Source organism: Arvicola amphibius, chromosome 3 (genome assembly GCF_903992535.2).
Source record: "Arvicola amphibius chromosome 3, mArvAmp1.2, whole genome shotgun sequence".
NCBI lineage: Eukaryota > Metazoa > Chordata > Mammalia > Rodentia > Cricetidae > Arvicola > Arvicola amphibius.
In genome coordinates, this window is record NC_052049.1 from 173,932,105 (window position 1) to 173,954,034 (window position 21,930).

At 53.9% G+C, this 21,930-nt stretch overlaps 3 protein-coding genes across 5 annotated transcripts; 1 reads left to right on the top strand and 2 right to left on the bottom strand.

Annotated features, from left to right (window-relative positions):
- The first annotated feature begins 34 nt into the window (after positions 1–34).
- On the top strand, positions 35–5,145 carry Ifrd2 (interferon related developmental regulator 2). The gene is made up of 12 exons (XM_038322101.2): positions 35–331; positions 2,090–2,209; positions 2,297–2,381; positions 2,494–2,618; positions 2,701–2,858; positions 3,008–3,058; positions 3,147–3,325; positions 3,410–3,515; positions 3,832–3,969; positions 4,208–4,336; positions 4,411–4,506; positions 4,631–5,145. The coding sequence occupies exons 1-12, from the start codon at positions 274–276 to the stop codon at positions 4,709–4,711; spliced, it is 1,326 nt and encodes a 441-aa protein (XP_038178029.1). The 5' UTR covers positions 35–273; the 3' UTR covers positions 4,712–5,145.
- A 504-nt stretch (positions 5,146–5,649) lies between these two features.
- On the bottom strand, positions 5,650–9,355 carry Lsmem2 (leucine rich single-pass membrane protein 2). 2 transcript variants are annotated; one of them, XM_038321214.1, is made up of 4 exons: positions 9,328–9,355; positions 6,192–6,302; positions 5,936–6,121; positions 5,650–5,783 (listed from the first exon to the last, which is right to left on the bottom strand). In XM_038321214.1, the coding sequence occupies exons 1-4, from the start codon at positions 9,347–9,349 to the stop codon at positions 5,650–5,652; spliced, it is 453 nt and encodes a 150-aa protein (XP_038177142.1). In that variant the 5' UTR covers positions 9,350–9,355. The 2 variants fall into 2 exon arrangements, with proteins under 2 accessions (XP_038177142.1, XP_038177141.1); XM_038321213.1 differs by having other exon boundaries at positions 6,186–6,302.
- A 1,493-nt stretch (positions 9,356–10,848) lies between these two features.
- Positions 10,849–18,314, bottom strand: Sema3b (semaphorin 3B). 2 transcript variants are annotated; one of them, XM_038323224.1, is made up of 17 exons: positions 18,206–18,314; positions 17,289–17,446; positions 17,046–17,108; positions 16,520–16,639; positions 16,349–16,442; positions 16,042–16,161; positions 15,141–15,286; positions 14,933–15,044; positions 14,758–14,827; positions 14,490–14,634; positions 13,990–14,209; positions 12,937–13,028; positions 12,814–12,855; positions 12,458–12,615; positions 12,286–12,341; positions 12,059–12,198; positions 10,849–11,662 (listed from the first exon to the last, which is right to left on the bottom strand). In XM_038323224.1, the coding sequence occupies exons 1-17, from the start codon at positions 18,312–18,314 to the stop codon at positions 11,240–11,242; spliced, it is 2,268 nt and encodes a 755-aa protein (XP_038179152.1). In that variant the 3' UTR covers positions 10,849–11,239. The 2 variants fall into 2 exon arrangements, with proteins under 2 accessions (XP_038179152.1, XP_038179153.1); XM_038323225.1 differs by having other exon boundaries at positions 14,758–14,841; positions 14,932–15,044.
- Between the last annotated feature and the right edge of the window lie 3,616 nt (positions 18,315–21,930).

Consider the following 21,930-nt stretch of genomic DNA (forward strand, 5'->3'; position numbering starts at 1 on the left):
GCCCTAATCTGTATTCGTAGACGCCTGGGGATGGTAGTTTCGGCCGCGTGGACGTGGCTCTGAACCGGGTGGCGGGGAACTCACCTTCCCAGCGACCCGTTTGACAGGGCGGGGCGCCTCATGAAGATGGTGGCGCGCGCGGCGTGTGGCTCCTGTCGTCTTCCCCAGTCTCAATTCGGCGCACCGGCCAGCGTTTCGCTGGTTTGGAGTCCCCGCCCTCCCGGTCCCTGACCCCGCGCCCCCTTACCGTGTCTCTGACTCCTGGTTCCAGGAATGCCTCGTGCTCGTAAGGGCAATGCGCTCCGCAAGGGCGGTCAGCGCCGTGGAGGAGGTGAGTCCGGGGGCTCCGGTAGAATGGTTCAGTAGTGAGCGGGGGTGTTTCGTGGTTCCCCTTGGATGTCACCGAGGGTCTTGGGTTGGCGAATCTTGCGGGATCAGACCAGTGCAACCTCCCGGAACTCTGCTAAGGCTCGCACGTGCCCCAGCAGGCATTGGCCACGTGTGCGCCCAACTTGAGCTCATTGCCAGCTGTTTTTCGAAATCCCGCGCCCGCAGCGGTGATTTGGCCAACATTTAAGGACCTAGATTTTCCCATCGCTGCTGGGGGGTGGACAATCACTTCAGACAAAAGCGTGAAGCCAGCCCCTTTACCAAATACTAGTGCTTTTGGTAGACTGCGCAGGGAAGTTAGTGGAGAGGCCTTGTCTGTTCCGTAAACCGGTGAAGTGTGATTGGGAAAGTACAGAACTGAGGCCTTAGCACTTGGGCTGGAGACTCGGTGGACGTCCAAGAGCATGAGTCCGTCTTGAGACTCCTTATCAGCCTCAACCAGAAGCATGTCCTGTTGCGGTAAACACGTTAATTCTGCTGAGATAGGGTGCCTGCCAAGCACAGTTTTGGTCTGACTGGCACCCTAATGCTGCTTGGGTAGGTAATGCAGCTTGTCATTAGCAGGGTTACAAGGACTAGTACTGAAACCAGTTACTGAGTGGTATCCGATGGAATCATGGGGAGGCCCCATGGAGGAGCTCCTGGGTGAGACCTGAGAAGGAAAAGCGCCCCAGGCAGAGAGCCTGTTGTGCAAAGGCCTGGCAACCAAAGGGACCACAGTACAGCCAAGCAAATAAGGAAGTCTGGGCTGTTTTGACAAGTGACAGTAAGAGAAAAGGTGAACAGAAGCCAAGGTGTGGGCTCAACTTCTTCCTTCAGGCAAATAATGTTAATAGTCCCTAAAATGTAGGGATTGCCACCAGATCAGAACCTGTCCCGGACTCTGCTGCAGTAAGTAACTCTGCCTCAAAGCCAGTCCTTGGCCCTGGAAAGAACTCACACACAGGAATGTACCTGCTCTACTGACACTTTGGGGGTCCCCTATGTACTTTTTCAATGCTCAAACAGTCAAGATCTTCTTCTGGTCTTTCACTGCTAGGAGGAGCCATTATATCTATATCTAAAGTTCATGGCCCGGAATGGACCAAAGGAAGCTCAGGAAATAATATATTTGAAGCACTCAGCACATGCACTGGGACCCGGGCTTCTGCTCCCAGAGTTGATAGGTAGTTTAGTGAGTGTGGTGGCCTGGAGCAGAACCCTTACAAGTCAGTTGTTCAAAGGGTGGGCACTGGTCAAATTATAGCTCTGCCAAGATTGGGGGTGGGACAGGGGATGCTAAGGGTATAGCCCAATGGAGAGCATAAGACCCTTGGGTCTGTGTAGTACTGTACCCTGAGCCCTAACCTTTACTTGCTCACTTTTGAGCATAATTGAAACTGGGCCACAGGCCTAGGTGGAACTCATCCAGTCCCTTCTGTCACTGTGTGGTTCCTTCTCTCCTTAGAGCAGTTGTACCCTCCAGGGGTCCCCACTCACCAAGTCTGGCAGGTTGTCCCTAGGTAGGCCTAGCACCTGTGCTCTCTAGCAGCAAAACCTCCTGTCCTTTTTCCTCGCTTCTGAATTCAAGTCCCATGTGTCAGCTCCTGTGCTGCTTAACCTGGCCCTGGTTTGCTCATCTCTGCGATGGGATAGCATTCATGAAGTTACACGAGGTACCCTGAGTCATCCCTCACCAGTGCAGTTTCGTGTTCCCCAGGTGCCAGGAGCAGTACCCAAGCCGACTCAGGTTCCAGCGAGGATGAAGCGGCTAGTGAGGCCCGGAGTACCACCAGTGAATGTCCCAGCCTGCTCAGTACCACTGCAGAGGACTGCCTGGGTGAGAGTGGGTTGAAGTGTGACAAGGACGCAACGAGGGCTCCACTGGGCAAGGACAGGATTCAGTGGTGTACGGCTGACTTTGCAGGTGGGGAGACTGTGGATGAGCAGAGCCAGCAGGACAACCTGGAGGAGAAGCTGAAGGACTCCGTGGACTGCCTCACTGACAAGAGGTACCTCTGGCTGCTGGCCAGCTTCGACACGTTTCCGCATGCTCAGCCTTTGCCAGGTGGAACCAAGGGAGCCATCACCCATGTGAACCCTTTTCTCTTATCTCCCTCCCAGTGCCAAGACCCGGCAAGGAGCTCTGGAGAGCCTGCGCCTGGCCCTGGCCTCCCACCTGCTTCCTGACTTTTTGCTGGAGCGCAGCCTCACACTGGCGGATGCCCTGGAAAAGTGCCTTAAGAAAGGTCAAGTCCTGGGCGCTTGGGGAACCCTAGCTAGGCAGGTGTTGATGCTTGCTGCGTGCGCTAACTGGAAAGCATCCTGTAGGGAAGGGTGAAGAACAGGCCCTGGCTGCTGCGGTGCTAGGCCTGCTCTGTGTGCAGCTGGGCCCTGGACCCAAGGGCGAGGAGCTGTTCCATAGCCTGCGGCCGCTGCTAATCTCGGTGCTCAGTGACAGTACTGCAAGCCCCGCTGCCCGACTCCATGTGAGTATGTCCATTCCCCATGGACCCTCATCCCAGAGCAGGATGTCGGGGTCTACTATCTTCAGAATCCCGACCCTAAAGAGGGTGAGCCTCGTGTGATATTCCTGATGTTGAGCCATGGTAGCCTAGCTTTGTCCTCTTCCCAACAGTGCGCTTCTGCTCTTGGCTTGGGCTGTTATGTGGCTGCCACCGATGTCCAGGTAAGTGGACTTTGTACATGGGTTACAGTGTAGTAGCTAGACTCAGTGGCTCTGTCTGTGAACCTCTCCTGTCTCCCTGTGCTCCTAGGACCTGGTCTCTTGCTTGGCTTGTTTGGAAGGTATTTTCAGCTGGTCCTGTGTCCCTAGTGGCTCCCCTGCTGCTCTGGTCCCTGCCAGCCTACATGGCCTGCTCTGTGCTGCCCTGCAGGCCTGGGCATTGCTGCTCACCATCTGTCCTAGTACCCACATCAACCACATCCTTGACAGGTAGGAACAGCTGCCTACTGGGAGTCGGGAGATTGCAAAGGGACCCTCAACCCCTACATGAAACTTAGCTCGCTGTTTTCTTAGGCAGCTGCCCCGGCTGCCGCAGCTCTTGTCCAGCGAGAGCGTGAACCTGCGGATTGCTGCTGGCGAAGCCATCGCTCTGCTCTTTGAGCTTGCCCGGGACCTTGAGGTGTGAGGGAAGTACCTGCTGGCATCATGCGTGTGCACGTGCACACACACACACACACACATGCATGCGTGCACATGCACACACAAATCTTCAGTCTTGGGCCATCTTGTAGGGGAGGTGACCCCAACACTTAACATGCTAGGTGCTCTAGTGGGGATTCTGAGCAGAGGTGAACTGCTGGGGAGAGGCCAAGGAGGGCTTGAGAGAAGAGGAGCCAGGCAGAGGAGAGCAGTGAGCGGAAGAAACACTCGGGCAGCACCATGCCCAGTTCTAGAAGAATTCAAGCTTCTACCGACACCTCATTGTTCCCACACAGGAGGACTTTGTTTATGGGGACATGGAGGCGCTCTGTGGCTCCCTGCGCACTCTCGCCACTGACAGCAATAAGTACCGTGCCAAGATTGACCGCCGACGCCAGCGCTCCATTTTCCGAGCCGTGCTGCACTTTGTTGAGGTATGTGTGAGAACATGAGTATTCTTTAAAAATGTGTCCCCAAGGGTTGGGTGTGGTGGTCCATGTCTATAATTCCCCCCTCCACACACACTCACACACTTAGGGGCAGAGGCGTGGTGAATTCCAGGACAGCTAGGGCTATGTATAGGCCCTGTCTCAACACTCCCTGCATCACACAAACACGCGAGAGTGCTCCCAGGCGTGCTAGCCAGTCCCGTCCTGGGCCTTCTACCTACAGGGCGGTGACTGTGAGGAGGAGACAATCCGCTTTGGACTGGAAGTGCTTTGCATAGACACCTGGGCTCGCCACCGCATCTACACAGCCTTCAAGGATGTGCTGGGCTCTGGCATGCACTATCACCTCCAGGTGAGGGGCTCTACGGGGAGGTCTGCCTAGCTTGACTGCTTCAGAATGCCTTTAGTTAATTGCCTTGTCTTCAGAACAACGAGCTTCTCCGGGACATCTTTGGCCTGGGCCCTGTGCTGGTGCTGGATGCCGCTGCCCTGAAGGCCTGCAAGATTTCACGTTTTGAAAAGGTTTGCATCTTGGCACCTTTATCTTGCCTCCTGTTCCCTGGAGGCCTCGAGCTGTGAGTGGGCCACAGGAGGAGCCCGAACTTTCCTTCTTGGTTCACCAGGCTCCCTTCTTTGCCTCCCTCAGCACCTGTACAATGCTGCAGCCTTCAAAGCCCGGACCAAGGCCCGGAGTCGTGCGAGGGACAAGCGGGCAGACGTCTTGTGAAGCAGACTGGCCAATGAGAAGGCTACCCATACCCTTACCATATTTTTAACAGAAGACAGCAAGAACTGGTCTCCACCAGTGATTGTCACTTTATTATTATTTTTTTAATGATGAAACCAAAAATAGACAAATGTGGGAGGGCCAAGGGATCAGGACACTTAAGACTCTGGCCCTCTGTATCTGCACTCAGCCCTGTGGCTATGGCCTCATCCTGTCCTGTCTCAGGTGAAACCAAATGTGCACCAGTCCCAGAGCTGAGGGGCAGGTGAGAAAGGACTGACCCTTTCCTTTTTTAAACCTTGCCCCCTGGAGCCACTTCCTTTGGGGTCTGGCTCCTGTCCACAATGGCATAAGGTAGGCAAAGCTACCTAGAATGAATGTGTGTACTGATTTTTAAAAATGACAGAGTATTAAAGAGTACTTGTTCCCCGTGACCTTTATCCTGAGTCCTTTGCTGGCCTTCCCTCTCTTCTCCCACCTAGGCTTGGCCCCAGCTAGATCTCTATTTCATCTTGGCCCTCCAAGGCAGTCTGCCTGCATGGTCCCCCACCCCCAGCTCAGCCTAGCTTGTCTGAGAACTGAGACTGGACCCCCCACTAGGAGGCCTGGCAGAGTGGATGGCCAAGCGGGAACAGCTATTTCTAGACTTCTGAATCTCCTATCTGGGGGTGGCCAAAGGGTGCTGACAGGCCATAGGAGGAGCCAGGAGGTGGCTGGTGCCCCTCCTCTGACCTTTGGCTATCCAAAGGAGAGCCTTGGCACCAGAAGGCTTGATCAGGCCTAACCTGAAGAGGTCAAGACAGGCAGGAAGCTATTGAGTCACGTCAGGCTCTTGTACAGAAATCTCACCAAGGAAATAGTGTAGCTGTCGCTAGCCATCAATGGGAGAACAGACCTGCCCAAGGTCCCTTTATCTTCCCCCTCATACAAATGGCATCTCAGCTGGGTGCCCGAGCTTCGCTGGCGTTGAGCCTCCTTAGCTGACTGAGGCTAGCCAGGCGCAATTTGAGCAGCGTCTCCTCTTGTGTGCGCAGTGTGTGTGCCAAGACCCTCAGGGATTCGCTCTGCAGCACTGGGGATGGGAAGACATTTGTGGGACCTTGTCAGACTTGCCATTCCAAATCTCCAACCAGCCCAGCATCAGGGGTTGCCCACTGACCCCTGCCCCACCCTTTATTGCTGCATTTGCAGGTGCCCTGGGTTTCCAGCCCTGATTGTCCCTACCACTTAGGTAGACAGCCAGGATGGCTAATGCCAGGCAGGTGAATACTAGCAGTGCCAATAGCAGTAGGAACCCCCCACGGCCACACATGGGTCTGCAATCAGCTTGGGTACACAGTGATGGCGGCAAGACACCCAGAAGCTCTTCCCACGTCTGTGCCTCTTCAGCCAGATAGGGCTGGAGTGAACCTGCAGGGAAGATGGTTTACAGGAAGGTGGTACCCAGAGCATCCATCCCCACCCTCCTTCGCACCCTTACCTCCACTGTGTAGGTCGCTGATGGACTCCACTTGGTGCAGACGTACCTCCTGCACGTGGTTAGGAGCCAGTGTTCCCCTGCTCCTCTGGTTCTGCATTGGCAACACAGTGTCTATAGGGGCAGTGGGACTGATTTGAGCAAGCCAGTCACTCCTTACTGTGTAGGTAAACTCAGGCTGCATAGGGGTCTTGACATGATCCCATGTTCACAGTCAGGCATTCCTCCGCCTGTTTACTGCTAGCGAATAGTTCACCAACCTAAGCCCACGGCAATAGTGAGTTTGCCATCAGTTCTGACCTGACATGACATGGCGCCTACTCCTAGGCAAAGCAACTGCTTTCCTGACAGATAATGGTTCTGCTGCTCTTCTGGAGCCCTGCTGTTTTCACGCAGCAGCACTGCGGGAGACCCTTTTTTTCTTAACAGTTTCATATAAATTTGAGGACTCCTTCCAGCCTCCCTCTGAGGTTATCTGGGCATTTAGGTTGTTTCCAATTCCCTTTGGAAATTAACCCCCAGGACATCGATTAAATATGAAGGTTTTCCCCACTTTCCTGAAAGTCATTGAAGTCAATTCTCAGAAGTGGAATCACTGGGTCTGAGGACAGGAACTGTAAAGCTATCATCAGAATTGTCTTCTGAAATCCTGTCCAGAGCCCAGCAGTACAGCATCACCATTAGGCATCCCACTAGGGAAAAAAAATGGATGCGTGTGCATGTGGAAGCCAGAGGTCTCAGACCTGGCACAGGAACTCAACAGGCCAGGCTCACTAATTGCAGAGCCCCTCCCCCCCAACTCTCCCGTCTCCACCTCACCAGAGCTGGGATGACCTGCAGTCCGTCTCCTAGTCATAGGGACTTACAGACGGCAGCTGACTTTTGCTTGTGAGCATGTCACAGGCTCCCGAGAAATGAACTCAGGTCCTCCGTGCTTACAAGGCAAGTTTTTTCAGACCCTGGATGCACAGACCTTGACATATTTGCTAATTTGAGAGATGAGAAACAGCTTGACTTTGCCTAGGGGTCCTGACTAATGTGTGTCGATTACCCTTCCACAGGTTCTGCCCATCTAGTCACTGACTCTGGTTCCCTTATGGTTTTATTCAGATTTTGTTTTTGTGATAGTGTCTCACTATGTGACCTTTGCTGGCTTGGAACTCATTTACCCTCGAAATCCTCTTGCCTCAGCCTACCCATTATTGGCATTTCATGTGTGTATCACTGGGTACAGCCTTATGATGTGTTAGTGGTGTGTGTATATGTAATGGATACCCACGTGTGTTTAGACCCTTGTGCAGATGTGTATTTCATGTGTGTATCACTGTACCCAGCTTTGTGATGTGTTAGTGGTGTGTGTGTATATGTAGTGTATACCCACGTGTTTAGACCCTTGTACAGATGTGTAGAGAGCAGAGGAGGACCTTGGGTGTCCTCGTCTATTATTCTTGTCTTATTCCTTTGAGGTAGGGTCTCTTCATGAGGCTGGAAATCAGGTTTTGCTTTTTTGATTAGGGTAGCTGGCAACCAGGAAGCCCCAGCGATCCTCCACTTCCCAGTATACACAGCACCGGAGTTATAAGGCACACAGACCACACCTAGCTTGTTATGTGGGTGGGTACTGAGATTTTACCTTTTGGTTTTGGTTTTGGTTTTTTTTTTTTTTTTTTTTTTTTTTTTTTTTTTTTTGGTTTTTCGAGACAGGGTTTCCCTGTAGTTTCCAGAGCCTGTCCTGGAACTAGCTCTTGTAGACCAGGCTGGCCTCGAACTCAGAGATCCGCCTGCCTCTGCCTCCTGAGTGCTGGGATTAAAGCCGTGAGCCACCACCACCCGGCTGGTTTTGGTTTTTAAAGACAGGTTTCTCCGTCTCACTCTGTAAACCAGGCTGGCCTCGAACTCACAGAGATCCTCCTGCCTCTGCCTCCCGAGTGCTGGGATTAAAGGTATGAGCCACCACAAACTCCAGTTTCAAGGTTATGCAGCAAATGCTTTTAATCACTGAGCCGTCTCTTCCCTTCCTCCTTCCCCTTTTGTTTGAAATGCTCAGAAAGTTCCCAGACTGGTCTTGAGTTCCTGGTTAACTCAAGTTATCTTTCTGCTTCAGCCTTCCAGTTACTATCAAAATATTTATAATTTCTAAGTAACTATAACTACACTTTCTGCTGGTGTTATTTGACTGGATATTCATTATTTTGAAACAAGGTGTCACTATGTAGCACTGGCTAGCCTGGAACACATTATGTAGAGCAGGCTGGCCTTGAACTCAGAGGTCCTCCTGCCTCTGCCTCCCAAGTGTGCACCGCCAACGCCTTCTATTGGGTTTCGTTTTGTTTTAGTTCTGCTCCACCAGAACTCCAGATGCTGTGGGGTGGGGTGGCGCCTAGATAACAGTGTGGCGGGGTGATTTTGGGCCCACTAATCTGCTTGAAGCTGCCCCTTGACGTGCTCACAAGCAATTCAAACAAAACCAGATGCTGTCAGTCCTTAAGGTCACATTAAGTCCCCCCTTGGCACTTTATATTTGAACATACTGTATTGCTACAGGAAAAAAATACATGGTAGATGTTACAATTAAGTCATCTTCCCCCCAAATGTAGGCATCCCCCCTTAGTAGAGGGCAGGCCCTTTCTCTACAGTATAAAATACGGAGGGCCACTGAGATGGCTTAGCAGGTAAAGGCACCTGACTGGCAAAGTGTCAGTCTCTACTAGGCTGAGACACTCCAGTTTAGGATATTTAGACCCAAGGTAGGGCAGACCAGAGGCCTGGCTACTTCCCAGTCCCTGGGCCAGATGTTGAAATGCTTCCTGGAACCACTTTGCACCCCAGTTCCCGCTTCTTTGCTGATGGAAGAGCTGAACTGCTTGGCAGCTCCCCAGATGCCCACACCCACTTGGATACAGCCTATAGCACCCATTCTGAAGTGGAGAGCTGCAAATCCCTCCCCACAGCCCATAGCAGGGGAAACTGAGTCAGGACCTGAGAAAGGGAGGAGCTCTACGTATGACAGATGCATTCTTCTTCAATACAAAGGAGTAGGTCCCTAGAACAGGGTGTGGAAAAACTACTCAAGGCAATGAGGACTCCATAGGGCACTGGGTCCAGAGCCCTGCCCTCCCTCATGGCTACCCTCTCCTACCTTCTTGGGTCTCCTCAGGCATGGCGTTGATAGGTAGTCAGGGGCCCGATGAAAGTGCCCAGTAGCAGAACTGGACAAAGACAGCAGTGGCTCCTTGGAAAGGTCTCACGGCCTCCCAATTTGATCTTAAAATAGGCCTGAGCTCACTTCCCTGGGCTATATTTAGAGGGGGCATCTCTGAGCCATGAAAAGGGGCAGAGTGACCCAGATGGGTTGGCCTAGACTACCTGCTTGGTGATGGGGCTCAGCCAAGAGCAAGCATCTGCTAGCACATGGACCCAGGGAACTGAACACCATACCAACTCTATACACACATAGGCTTTGGGGCCTTCATCCAGAAGGTCGGCATGCAGCATGTGCCATGTAGCTATGACGAAAGAAACCCTGCACGTCTCCACTCAGCCGTCCCTCACTACCACAGCCCAGCTGCCATCTTCCAGCACCCGCCCGTGTGACCAGCTAGGACCAGATAGTGGGGGTGGTAGACAATAATGCCATAGGGATCCAGCAGCCCCATGAGTGAGCACCCATGCTGACCAGTGGACAGACTGGGATGAAGTTGGTATTTCTAGTATTAAACTAGCCTTAGGTAAAGAGAATCTTGAGACTGTAAAACAGGAGCAAGGGGTCCTAGCCAATAGCACTGCGAATAAAACACGCAGAGACATGACTAAAGGATTCAGCACAAAGTAGTCTTGATCCTCCCTCTCCCTCCTCTCCACATGGGGCGAGTGAGGATGTATAGCAGCAACACACTCACTCTGGAGGGAAGGAAGCAGGTCCAGTTTCCAGGCTTAGTCAGTGTGCGAACGAACTCTGTTCTGCTTCTTCTCGACTGTGCAAAGCAAGGCTGGGAGGAGGGTCTACCTTCCCAAACATCCTGAATCCATCACGTCACATTATCGTATTAGCCTCCTTGACGTTCCTCAGACTTGGCAGGTTTGTTCCCCACACCAAGGCTTTGGACTGGTTCTTCCATCCTGGAATGTTCTGCCACCAGACATCCTGTGACAGGTTCCTTATTATCTTTCAGCTCAAGTGTCAGCCCTCCAGTGAGTTCTGCACACATTCTTGCCCACAACATCCAGTACTGTTTGTTTTTCCATCGGAGAGCTTAGCCCTGCCATTAATAGTTGGAGAAAGCACTGCGCATGTCAGCACCCTCGGAGGCTCACTGGAGCCAGCTGGGTCATCCAATACCACTTTGGATCTTCACTACAGCAAACTTTTCCCCTTCAAGACAGGGTTTCTCTGTGTAGCCCTGGCTGACCTGGAACTCGCTCTGTAGACCAGACTGGCCTTGAACTCACAGAGAACCTCCTGCCTCTGCCTCCAGAATGCTGGGATTAAAGGTAAGTGCCACCACCACCCTGCAGAACGGCAATTTAAGATGAGAAAAATTTAGGACTTTGGACTGCTAGGACAATACCCGTAGCTCCCAGCAAGGTCAAGGACTACCTGTTATCTGCTGGGGCCATTCCAATGTCAGCTGATAATGTGTTTATTGCATTACTTTAATACAGTTGGCTGCCTCACCTGGAACCCAACAGTCTAATCTGTTCATAGCTTTCTGCTCACTGCCCAAGAAAGAATGCTTCCCCCAGGGCAGGCACTCAAGACAGCTCTCTGGCCCTGGTCTACTGTGGAGCCCCACTTCTCTGTCCCCTCCCTGCAGGCTAGAACCTGAATTAAGCCTGAACTACTCTTCTGAGGCTACATTCGCGGGTTATCTTGTTAACAACTTAGCTGGCTCAGCTACCCTTTGGCCAGGGCCTATGTATTATGAGTTAGGTGTCTCTCTATTGGCCCAAGGACCTCAGTGTGCCCCAGCCACAACGCTTATGTCTTTCTGGCGTTTGACCCTCTTCTGAGTGCCATATCCAGCCTGGTCCCTGGTGTGGGGACAGCCCAGTCACCAGTGTGCTGCACTACGTGGCCCACGCTCAGCGCGCAGCTCAGAGGCATGCATCCGCCTGTTGCGACCCTTCCGACGTGACTCTGCTGCCACAGAGTGGGGTCCAGGCTGCGGGCGGGGCCCTGGCTGTGGGCGGCACATTCGCAGGGAGTTAGCCCCTCCACCGCCGCCTGGCTCCACCAGCTGCAGGAAGTCTCGGTACCAGAGTTTAGGGCCTGGGGGTGCAGGGGCTGCTGCCTCCTCAGCCCGTGCCAGTCTTTCGGCCTGCACCGCACTCAGCACGTGCAGCACCAGGCGACACAGTGGCCGTGAAAAGCCTTGTTCGACCGCCACGCACAGATACACGCCGGAGTCCTGGCGCCTCAGCCTACGCAGCAGCAACCCCCTGGCTGTCCGCTCAAGTCGCTCCTCAGCCAGCACCTGCGTGTGGGGGCAGGCACAGAAGCAAAGGGTCATTTGGAGCCAAAGCTGGACGAGGATCATGGATGGTGGCCCATGCTCACTTAAAGGCTAGGTGTGCAGGGATAGGAATACTTAGGATGAAGATTCTATCTGGGTAAGAGGGGTCACTTGAATGGGGGATGAGGGAAACAGGAAACCTCAGTGGGCTGAGGTAGAGGGTGGGTCAGGAGTCTAGTTGGACACAGTGGGGGCATCACTGGGCTGTGGAGTTCAACTAAGGACTGAACGGGTAAGGAATCTGACTGCAGGGCCTCGTTGAACTGGACTCCTGTGAGGTACAAGTCAAAGGTCTCGTTGGGCAGGGCCTGGCTTCTCTTAGATGGGCCTGTTTAGGAAGGGTGGAGGGAGGCACACCTGGGTGTGAGCCACCTCCCCTGCACGATGGAAGGTCCACTCCACATGTGCCTGTAGCGAGCGGGGCTCACACTCCAGAAAGGCACTGCCGTTCTCCACGCCTAAGACCTTCCGCTCCAACAGCGCAGGGTGAGAGGAGTCTTGAGACAGAAAGGTAAAATTCAGACAAGGTAGGGCTGGGTGTGGCAGTTTCAAGGCCTGAGGGTAGGAGTTGAAGAGGTACTCACCCCCAGAGCACAGGGTGCTAGGGTCACCATTCCTTATGTCTTGCCTCCGGAACCGCCTGAGGGAGATATTAAAACCTGTGAACCCTTCTCAGCTGGTGGCGAAGCAGTTAGTGACCCCCACCCCCTACCCCCACCCCCGCAGTGGCCCAATCCAGACTCCATGCCAGCCCACCTCTTGGCAGTAGGCTGGAAGCGTGTGCAGGCTGATCCATCCCAAGCACAGTAAGGGTCACGGGCCAGGCAGCATTCTGCGCAGGCACGGCCTAGGGCAGTGCAGCGATGCAATGCAATCTGGGCCACCGCACTCGGCGATGCTATGTAGAGCTGGTGCTAGAGGGCACAAGAACTCCAGTCTGATTGAGGGCAGCCCTTACCTGGCTCCCTTCGGTCAGGCAGCCTTCTACCCACTTGACGGATGTGAACACTGAGGTCCCATTGTCTAGCAAAGCACAAGCTATTCCTGAACTCTGGGCTGTGAAGACTAAGGAGAAGCTGGCTGGTGGTGCTCCTTAGAGTTCAGTTACTCACCCTTTTAGAGGAGATTTGCATGCTGGTGATGGTGGCAGAGTCCTGAAAGGGAGGCAGGACATGGGATCAGCGTTTATTGAGTTGGGGTGATGTATCCTAGGGTGACTGGGGATGAAGCCTCACCTCGAACACCTGCAGCTCTTCCAGGAGAAGTCCCTCGGAGTTAGGTCGGCTGCCCTTGGGGACTGAGATCACTTTCAGCACTGTGCCCACATCTGTGGAAATGAGAAGAGAGAGCGACTTGGTTTTCCCTGACAAGCAGGTGCAGTGTCCACCTCAGTGCTGTGGGTGTTATTTTAACTGGGCAAAGGTGTGTTACATTAGCTTCTGCTGCATTTGTTTAATTATGTAAAGATGTGTTTGCTGTTGCACCTTACCAGCCTAAGGCACCTGACTGGGCTAATAAAAAGCTGAATGGGGGCTGGAGAGATAGCTCAGTGGTTAAAAGCACTGACTGCTCTTCCAGAGAACCTGAGTTTAATTCCCAGCAACCATCTGTAATGAGATCTGGCACTCTCCTCTGGTGTGGGAGCATACATGGAGGCAAAATGTTGTATACATAATAAATAAATAATCTTTAAAAAATAAAAAAATAAAAAGCTGAATGGCCAGTAGCTAGGCAGTAGAGGAATAGGCAGGACTGGCAGGCAGAGAGAATAAATAGATGAACGAGAGAATGAGGAGAAAGAGAGGGAGATGTCAGCCAACAGACACAGAGTAGGACATGCAGAAAGAAAGGTAAAAAGCCCTGAGGCAATATATAGATTGATATTTAAGAGCTAGCCAGAAACAAATCTAAGCTAGGCTGAACATTCAAAACTCTAACAAATCCCTGTGTCATGATTTGGAACTGGTTGGTGACCTAAAAGAAAAAAGCCTGGTATATCCATGCACACGTGCATGAATGTGTATGCGCGCGTGTGTGCGTGTGTGTGTGTGTGTGTGTGTGTGTGTGTGTCTGCACACACACGCACACGCACTGTCTCCACCTTCATCGTGGTTAGGGCATGAAAAAGTGAAAATTGTAAGTTAGAATAGCTAGGGCAGCCTTCAGAAAGTGGGGCCATAGCCCAGACAAAGATGTAGAAATTAGACTAATTGGCACAACTTCTACCTCCAGGCCAAGGAACCTGGAGGGGGCTTTATGAGGGGGTGCTATTGTGATGAGACCCCGACCTGTACCAATGAAGAGAACATCGTAGTGTCCATCGGCAGCTGCTACGCGGTCTGCAGCGATCTGGGTGAAGGTGTACCCAGCTCCCACTTGGAGGAAGAGAGGGCGTCCCCCAACGGGCAGGACTGGGTTGTACATGAGCGGGTGGTTCCGTGCAAACTGGATAACATCATCTGGGAAGTCCTTGGTGGAACTGAAGGTGCCAAAAGTCTTGCTGGGGCACTAGGGAAGGCAAGACACTTAGGATGATTTCGTGGTCAGCCCCTTCATTCAGAGCCTCCGGGAACAGGAAAGGTGAAAAGGGACAAGAGCCTTTCCCCGCGAACCTTAGGCTGAGAGGGCACATGGTCTCACTCTGCAGTTCTGTAGTATGGGGGCGACATTTCTCCAGCCATACCAGAAGGAAGAAATCGGACTCCCAACAAAACCCCCAGGCCAAAGTCATGTTCTCTGCCCTTGAGACTTCAAAGCTGATTGTCGCAAGCAGACCCTAGCAACGCACCATGCCAGGTCGTGGGTAGGGGACACGACCTTGGTAGGACACCCACTGATGTGTAGGCCCCTCCTTGTGAGCAAAGGGTCCCAAGAAGGCTCGGCGCACGTCATTCATGCTGTACACGCACACAGCGGAGCCCTGGAAGATGCCACTGTGAGCAATGAAGAGAACGAAGTGAGCAATGAAGAGAACGAAGTGAGCAATGAAGAGAACGAAGTGAGCGCAGGCAAGCCAAACTGACTGCCCAAGGGAACTCCCACTTCCGGCCCCTCACCTGGAGGTGGAGAAGACGGCATAGAGAAGTGGTGTCTGGCGGTCCCGGGAGGTCAAAAGAAACACGTCCTCTGTAAGCAAAGGGAAGGTTGGCAGGGCAGTACACCACCCCCAGGCTCCTGGATTCTGCACCCTCGGCTCCTCCCCTGATGCCATCCCTCATTTAAGACACTCACGAAGTTGGTCAAAATGGGTATCACCCTCAACTCCAGGTACTGAGCACACAAGCCTCGCTTTCAGAAATGTGGTCCATTTGTTGACCAAGCTGCGCTGGCCACCCAGGTCATTCTGTTCACAGGATCGGAAGGGATGAGCACAAGACCATCGCAGGCAAAGGGTCGGGGCAAAGGTAGCCAGGGAACGAAGGGCCCAGTGTCTCCTTACCCTGCAGATCTGGCCAACGCGGGACACAGTCATTCGTCCCATTGCGGGTGCTGCTTCCACCGCAGACTCACGGAAGAAGAAATAGATTTTATCGTCGTCAGGGTTCTCGCTCTCTGGGATCCAAAAGACCTTGACAAACTTGGGTTCTAGACCAAACAGGAGGCATGGTATCAGCGGGTCCTAGTCCTGGCCCCAACATTTAACCCATCAGCAGACTCCTGCAACTCCAAGACCTACTCCTATGATCAGCAGCTGCAACGCAAGAAGCAGCCACGAGGGGGCAGTAGAGACCATAGCTACAAGCACAAGCGGGCTGTACCTCTCCCCTTTACAGGGCTTCTGATCATGTCACACTTTCTTACATGTGCCAGGAAAAGATGGAGATGGGGTATCTGTTTTCACCTTCATTCATAAACTCTTCCTCCTTACCAGATAAAATACTCCCTCTTCCTCCTTCCGTTCCTCCTACTGTCCCATAGTAAAGAACTCCTATCGATACTAGTTCCCTGAATTTGTTTCTCTGCTGGCCCCAGGGCCTTTGTGCTAGTCATTCCCCTTATCTGGAATGCTCTTCCAATTCCGTTAGCTGGTTTTCTTGTATTCTGGAAGCTCTTAATAACTCATACCTCCTCCCAGCAACTACTTCCTTTCCTCAACCCAAATTCCTTTTCCCTTTACTTTCCAGGGGTGTCATGGTCACCGGAATTTATGTCATTATGTGTTTGTTCTGAGATTCATGGACTCAAAGGTGCTTGCCTGGCTTTGTGACCCTGGCACAGGGCCTGATTATGGTACACACTTGGAGAGTCTTCTCCCATCGCTCTCTTACTTTTCCGTTGTGTGGCACCTTCCCTGTGGAGGATAGCAGTTTCCTCCCAGGGGCTCCCACTAAGCTTCTCACCATTGAGCCAGCGGGAATCATGGGGTTCTGTTCGGAGACTCGGATTCTGGCCCAGGCTGCGAAAGATGGTAAAGTCCCGGCCCATGAGGTCTGCTGCCACCCCTGAGTACAGTTCTTCCCCTGCAAACAGGGCAAGAGGGTGTTCAGCCAGCTGCAAACTATGGGAGTAGAAGTTGCCTAGGGAGTTCTGGGGGTGCTCAAGGAGTCAAGACTATAGGGTATCTGAGGGGGTGCCCTTGGGACATGTGAAGTTCTAGTATTTCCAGGGGGGTCTAGAGCTGCATTGGGTGCCAGCCTTTGGACTCACCCACCAGCACGGAGGCAGCGCGGTGCCTCGGGTCGTAAGGGCTCTTTCCCTTGCCGTCCTCAAGTTTCTTCAGGTCCAGTCTGAGCATGGGTTCCTGGGGGGAGGGGGAGCTGTTAACGCCAGGTCCTTCACCGTGACCCCCGTTTCCCTGCTGTCAAGTCTTGGTTTTACCTCCAGCCGGTGGCCCACTTCCACAAAGGCACAGGTTGGGTGAAAGGCCCCGGTGCCACAGGCCAGCAGGTGTGTGTGGTTATAGGTGTGCAGCAGCTTCACAAAGTTCATGCACTCCGTCTGGTAGGCAGGTGGGAGAGGGGTGGGGCAGGAGGAGACAGTCAGGCTTTCCCCAGGGAGACAGCCCTGGGGCGGGGTGGGGGGTTACAGTTCAGCCCAGGAAAGCACTAACCCACAGGGACCACTGGGACCACAGGGACCCGAGTGTCCTGCTATCTGACAAGTCCTGCCTATCTTCACAGGGTGGCTACACGAGGAAGTATACATATGCACAGCCCCCCACCCCGTGACTCAGATGCCCCCAAGAAGAACAACCCTGACTCACCACCTCCAGACCTCATCAGCCTTGACCTCCCTGCCCTTACCCTAACCAGAACAGGCTAGCCTCTCTCTCAACCCTGGGGTGAGGGCCTCCCCACCCCCCCACCCTCCTCCGCATGCTCCCCGTTGAGTAGCCAACACTCACACCAATGTCCTTCCCTGCCCAGTTGCACTCTTCCCGCCATTCCACAGGGGCCGGCCAGGCCAGCTACAGGGCAGGAACACAGGTTAGGGACTTGGGATGTTCTTTGTTTGGGGGATTTCTCCATCCAGTTGCCCACCCCTTTGGGTTTCTCTAGAGTCTAGGGTCTAGACAGTCTGGAGTAGGATCCTAAGGCTTTGCCCTGGGGTAGCACTTAAGTTGGGTAAGATTAGGGGTCCCTGGCACCTTCTTGGCTCGCTTGCTGATGTTATCGAGGCTGAGGGAAGCCACATGGTTCTCAGCACCCACAAACAGGCGTCCGCGCTCCTCATCCACCAGTAGGGCTTCGTAACAGCAGGTGCGCTCCAGTCTGAAGGTTCGGACACCATGCTGGGTCTGTAACTCTGCAGGGAGAAATAACACTGAGTATTTGCCTGCCTGTCACGACAGGAACATCCTAAAGGCCATGCCTGGTTGTCTGTCTACGGTTATTTGTGTTACCCAAACTACACACATAGCTGCTTACATGCATGTTAGCTTATGTGTATGAAGACTGGCCCACCCAGGTACATGGACAGAGTCACAGGGTAGGTGGTGCAGCGCCCAGTAAGGAGAGAGAAGATTTAGGAAAACACATACAGACAAGCGGATTGCCATGCTGGGAGGCCAGGCTCATGGACCCAGGGTCTAAGACAGGCAGAGAGGGTAGGAGCGGAAAGGCAGAATTCCATCCCTAACAAGTCAGGCTTCCCAGTCCCCCTGTTACCAGCTTGGATTCAGCAGATGGCCACCAACGACCACTGGCCACTGCTCAGAGCCTACCCTCTGTGCAAGGGGTAGAATAAGGAGGGGCTCTGCTGGCCCCAGAACCTTGACTTCCCTACAAAGAGGCATGGCTTGCCTTGGGATGGGGAATGAAAGAGAGACAAGGACTGTTGCTATGGAGACAGTAAGGGTTCTCCTTGGGAAAGCATGAGGAGAATGTAGGCAGGGAGGCTTGGGCCTGAGGCTAGAACGGGTTAACTGGAGATGGCCTAAGAATGCCCCCAACCCAGCAACTGTCCAGTGATGGGCATGTACATGCTGGCACCAGCAAGTCTTTCCTCACTGGGCCCTTTTCCTCTTCACCTCAAGCCGGCCCTCAATCTGCCAGGTGCACCTACCTTGAAAGGAGAGCCGAAGGCGTGGAAGGTTAGGGGCAGCGTCCCCCAGCCCTGCTGCCCAGAGAAGGGCCAGGCCTGGGATCATGGCGGCGGCCTCGGCCCGCCCCATGCCGGCAGCTCAGGGCGCTCAGGGTTCAGCAGGCGTGTGTGGAGGAGCCTTCAGCTGCCCTGGACTCTGCCCCAGGATCTGGAAGAGAGTCGGCAGCAAGGCAGAGAGGGTAAGGGCGGGAGGGCATGGGGGAGTCCCAAGGGATCAGATTACAGCCCCTAGGGAAAGAGGCTGGGGGGTCGCATACCGTTTCCTCTCCACCAAGGGTGCCCCGGCTGGCCACAATCAGAGACACACCCACACCGGGCACACCCTCAGGGTCACCCTGCATTGGCAGGCACCCGCCCCACCACGTCACCCTCCTCAGTAACCTCCCCTCCTCTACACATACTCACAAACATTAATTCACAAACACTACGCACCCACTACATGCCAGCTTGGGGCAGGGACGAGGATACTGACGACACAGACAAGGTCCCCAGGCAGTAAAGGGCAAAGGGCCAACAAGGAGTCAGATCTTGTGGTTTTTTCAGAGGGCACCAAGTGCAATGAGCAAAATAGCTGATGAAGAGAGAATGGCAGGAGGGGCTGAGGCCTCTGGAGGTGGCTGGGTACCCACTGACGGGGAGGGAGATGCAGAGGGACTTTGGGGACTGGAGCAAGGCTGTGGCTGCCAATGGATATGAATAGGTTTCCGAGGGTCCCTTCGTGAACGTGTGTACATGAGCAGTGTGAATGCATGCATATGTATAAATGTCTATGAGCAAACACATGCCACATCTGTATAGACATGTCAGGTGTGCAAATCTGCATACACATATGTGGCACTGTGTGTAAATCTATTCCGTGTGTACCAGCATAAAATATGCCTGTTTGGAACATGAGTCACATCTGTGCATGGGCCATGCATAGTGGCCATGCAAGAGAATACAAAAGCAGGATCAATCACTCCCTTTGACTCCAACATACAAGTGGGACCTGTTCTTCCCAGGACCCCCACCCAGACCCACACCAAATTCAGCAGTGATCCTCCCACTGCCACTATTGTTCCTATCTGCAGCCTGAGGGGGTAAGGAGCTAAGCATGCAGACACCCGAGAGAGGAGTGAGGTGATCCCTCTGGCTCACTTTATGCTCCAGGTAGAACAATGATTTGTCCTCCAAGTCCCTTCCAATTCCGGGTCTTGTTTTCCTGTCTTTGAGCCTCTCCACTGAACCAGATATCTTGCTTGTCACTCTCGGGTGGAGCTAGGTTCTGGCTGCTATGGCCACCCTCCTTTACGGGAGCAGGCAGGACAGGTTGGGCACAGGGACCAAGGTCACAGACCCCCTCCTCCCTCTGTTTGCTACCCCCTCCACCAGCTTCTAGACCCCTTCCAGGCCAGGACCCCTGTCTCTCTCCTTTCATTTGCTGACACTTGCCTCTGCCTCTTCTCAGGGTCAGGAAGTCTGTGGAGCTGACATGGGCTGCACTCCTCCAAGAACTCTGCAAAGGGGTCTCCCACCTTAACCCCTCTTTCCTGGAGAAAGGGAGTAGGCTAGGGCCCACAGGGCACCCTCTGACGGCTCCTTTAAGCAGAAGCCCCCGCCCCCACCAGGCCAGCCACCTCCCAGAATACCATAAAGTTTGCAGGGCTACAGGGTGGATCGGGTGACCGGCACAGGCAGCTGGGACTGGCTGGAGATGGTGGCCCTTCACGAGTGGAATAGGAGCAAGGGTCGAGCAGGTAGAGGTGGCCCTCTCCTGCTGGATCACAAGGTGAAGGGTGCCCCAGATAGTAGTCCCAGAAACCTGGCAATCAGCTAAGACAAAGCAGGTAGAACCAGCAGAGACCCTCCCCGACAGTTCTTGTGCAGCGGGCAGAAGGAATGGTAGACCAGGCAGTCCGGTCCTCACCTGTCCCTCCACAGCCGAGGGATGACTGGACACTCGGCAGCAACCTCAGTTCCTAGGAGCTGGCTGTAATAGGTGGGTCAGAGGTCAGGGAAGGCACTCTCCTCCCCTTTCCTGGGCCCCAGCCCCAGTGGCTTCCTTACCAATTGGACCTCTTAAAACTTCAGCTGTCTGGCCCTCAGTGGCGATGACAGCCAGGCAGGAAAAAGAGATGCGGTGGGGGGGGGGGGGATGCAGCAAATCTCACTTCTGCCGAGTGTGAGTGTGTGGGCCCATCCTGAGAGCCTAGTTGGGCTGGAGCTAGGGGCAGACTGCTGGGAGGTGGGGTACTATAGACTCCAGCCTCTCTTCCAAGCTGGGAAGACTGCCCTGCCCATCAAGGCCAGAGCAGGGCACCTGAGGGAGGTTTTTGTAGAGTTATTTTTGTTTGTTTGAAGGCAGGGTCTCATGTAGCCTGGGCTGGCTTCCAGTTTGCTAGGTAGTCAAGGATGGCCTTCAGCTCCTGTTCCTCCTACCTCTGCTTCTCGAGGGCTGGGCCAGGGGTAAGGCAGATAGGACAGACTCCTACTCTTGACTTTGGTGCCCAGGTGGAGAAGTACCTGGGATCCTGTCCTGTAGCCTGCTCTGGAAAGCACTCCCTGTTTATACTCTTAGGGGCACTTTCAAGGTCTGGATATCGTCTTGATATCCCCAAGGCTGACAGCAGGATCTCAGTGGTCAGAGACCTCCAGCCTTGGCTGTCCATCACAGGAGCCGGACACTTCAACTGTACAGTTTTGCTACAAACTGCCCGGGTGTCAGCCAGTCAGAGATAAGGGGACACAGACAGAGATAAGGGGAGACTTATCTTCCCAGGAGTCTGCTCCGAGGCCTTGCCTCAGGACCCAGTGTTCCTGGCCTGCCTGTCTAGCGGCAGCAGGAGAAACTAGAGGGGTTCCGAAGGACACCTGGAAGAACTTGAGGCTTCTAGGGTGAAGCCTTGCCCTGCTCCTGGGCTGGCTGCCTCTCCCCATGGACCAGGGCAGCTTCCTCTGGCCTCATGCAAGCAAACAACATTCTTTGGCTGTTTACAATTTTCCACCCAGCAGCCAAGATCAGCAAGTGCCTTTGAGGCCCCTACCCACCCCTGCTGTGTCCCCAGTCTGCCCAGACTGCCTCCAGTTCAAGGGAATGAGCTGTCTCTGGCTCACTCAAGACAGGTGGCTCGTTCCTGCAGAAGAGGAAGGGATGGATGGGCAGCAGGTTCTTCCCACGACACCAGGGTTCATCATGCCAGGCTGGAGGTGGGTTGTCCCTTAGAGGCAGCACTTCAGATGCTGGTATCCAGGTGTCATGATCACTCCTCAAGACTCTGGAATAAGGCCATCTTGGCCTGGGTCTGAAACCCAGAGAGGCAGTTGGGGTCCTGCTTACACCTCTGCCCTGGGACATCCACGAGCACAGGTCTGCGTGGGTTCTTCCTGTAAGTTGCCCACCGACCGCACAGCCTGCCATGGCCATGGCTTTTCCTTTGGGAAATAACTGGATTGTTGCACTGAGTCGCAGCAGTTGCGCCTCCCCTCCCCTGCACCATTGAACCTACTCCTTTGCACCTGGCTTGGGCTGCCCGCAGTATGGCTGCTGCAGCACACCTTCTGATGAAGGCTGTGAAGGTGCCAGTGCCCTGGGCTCCAGGGATCTCGGGTGCCTCACTCACACCTGCTTTTGCAATCAAAGCTGGCGGCTCCACGTTACAACCGTCCCCCACCAGCCACGTAGGCACCAGGTCACGTGACTGTGAGGA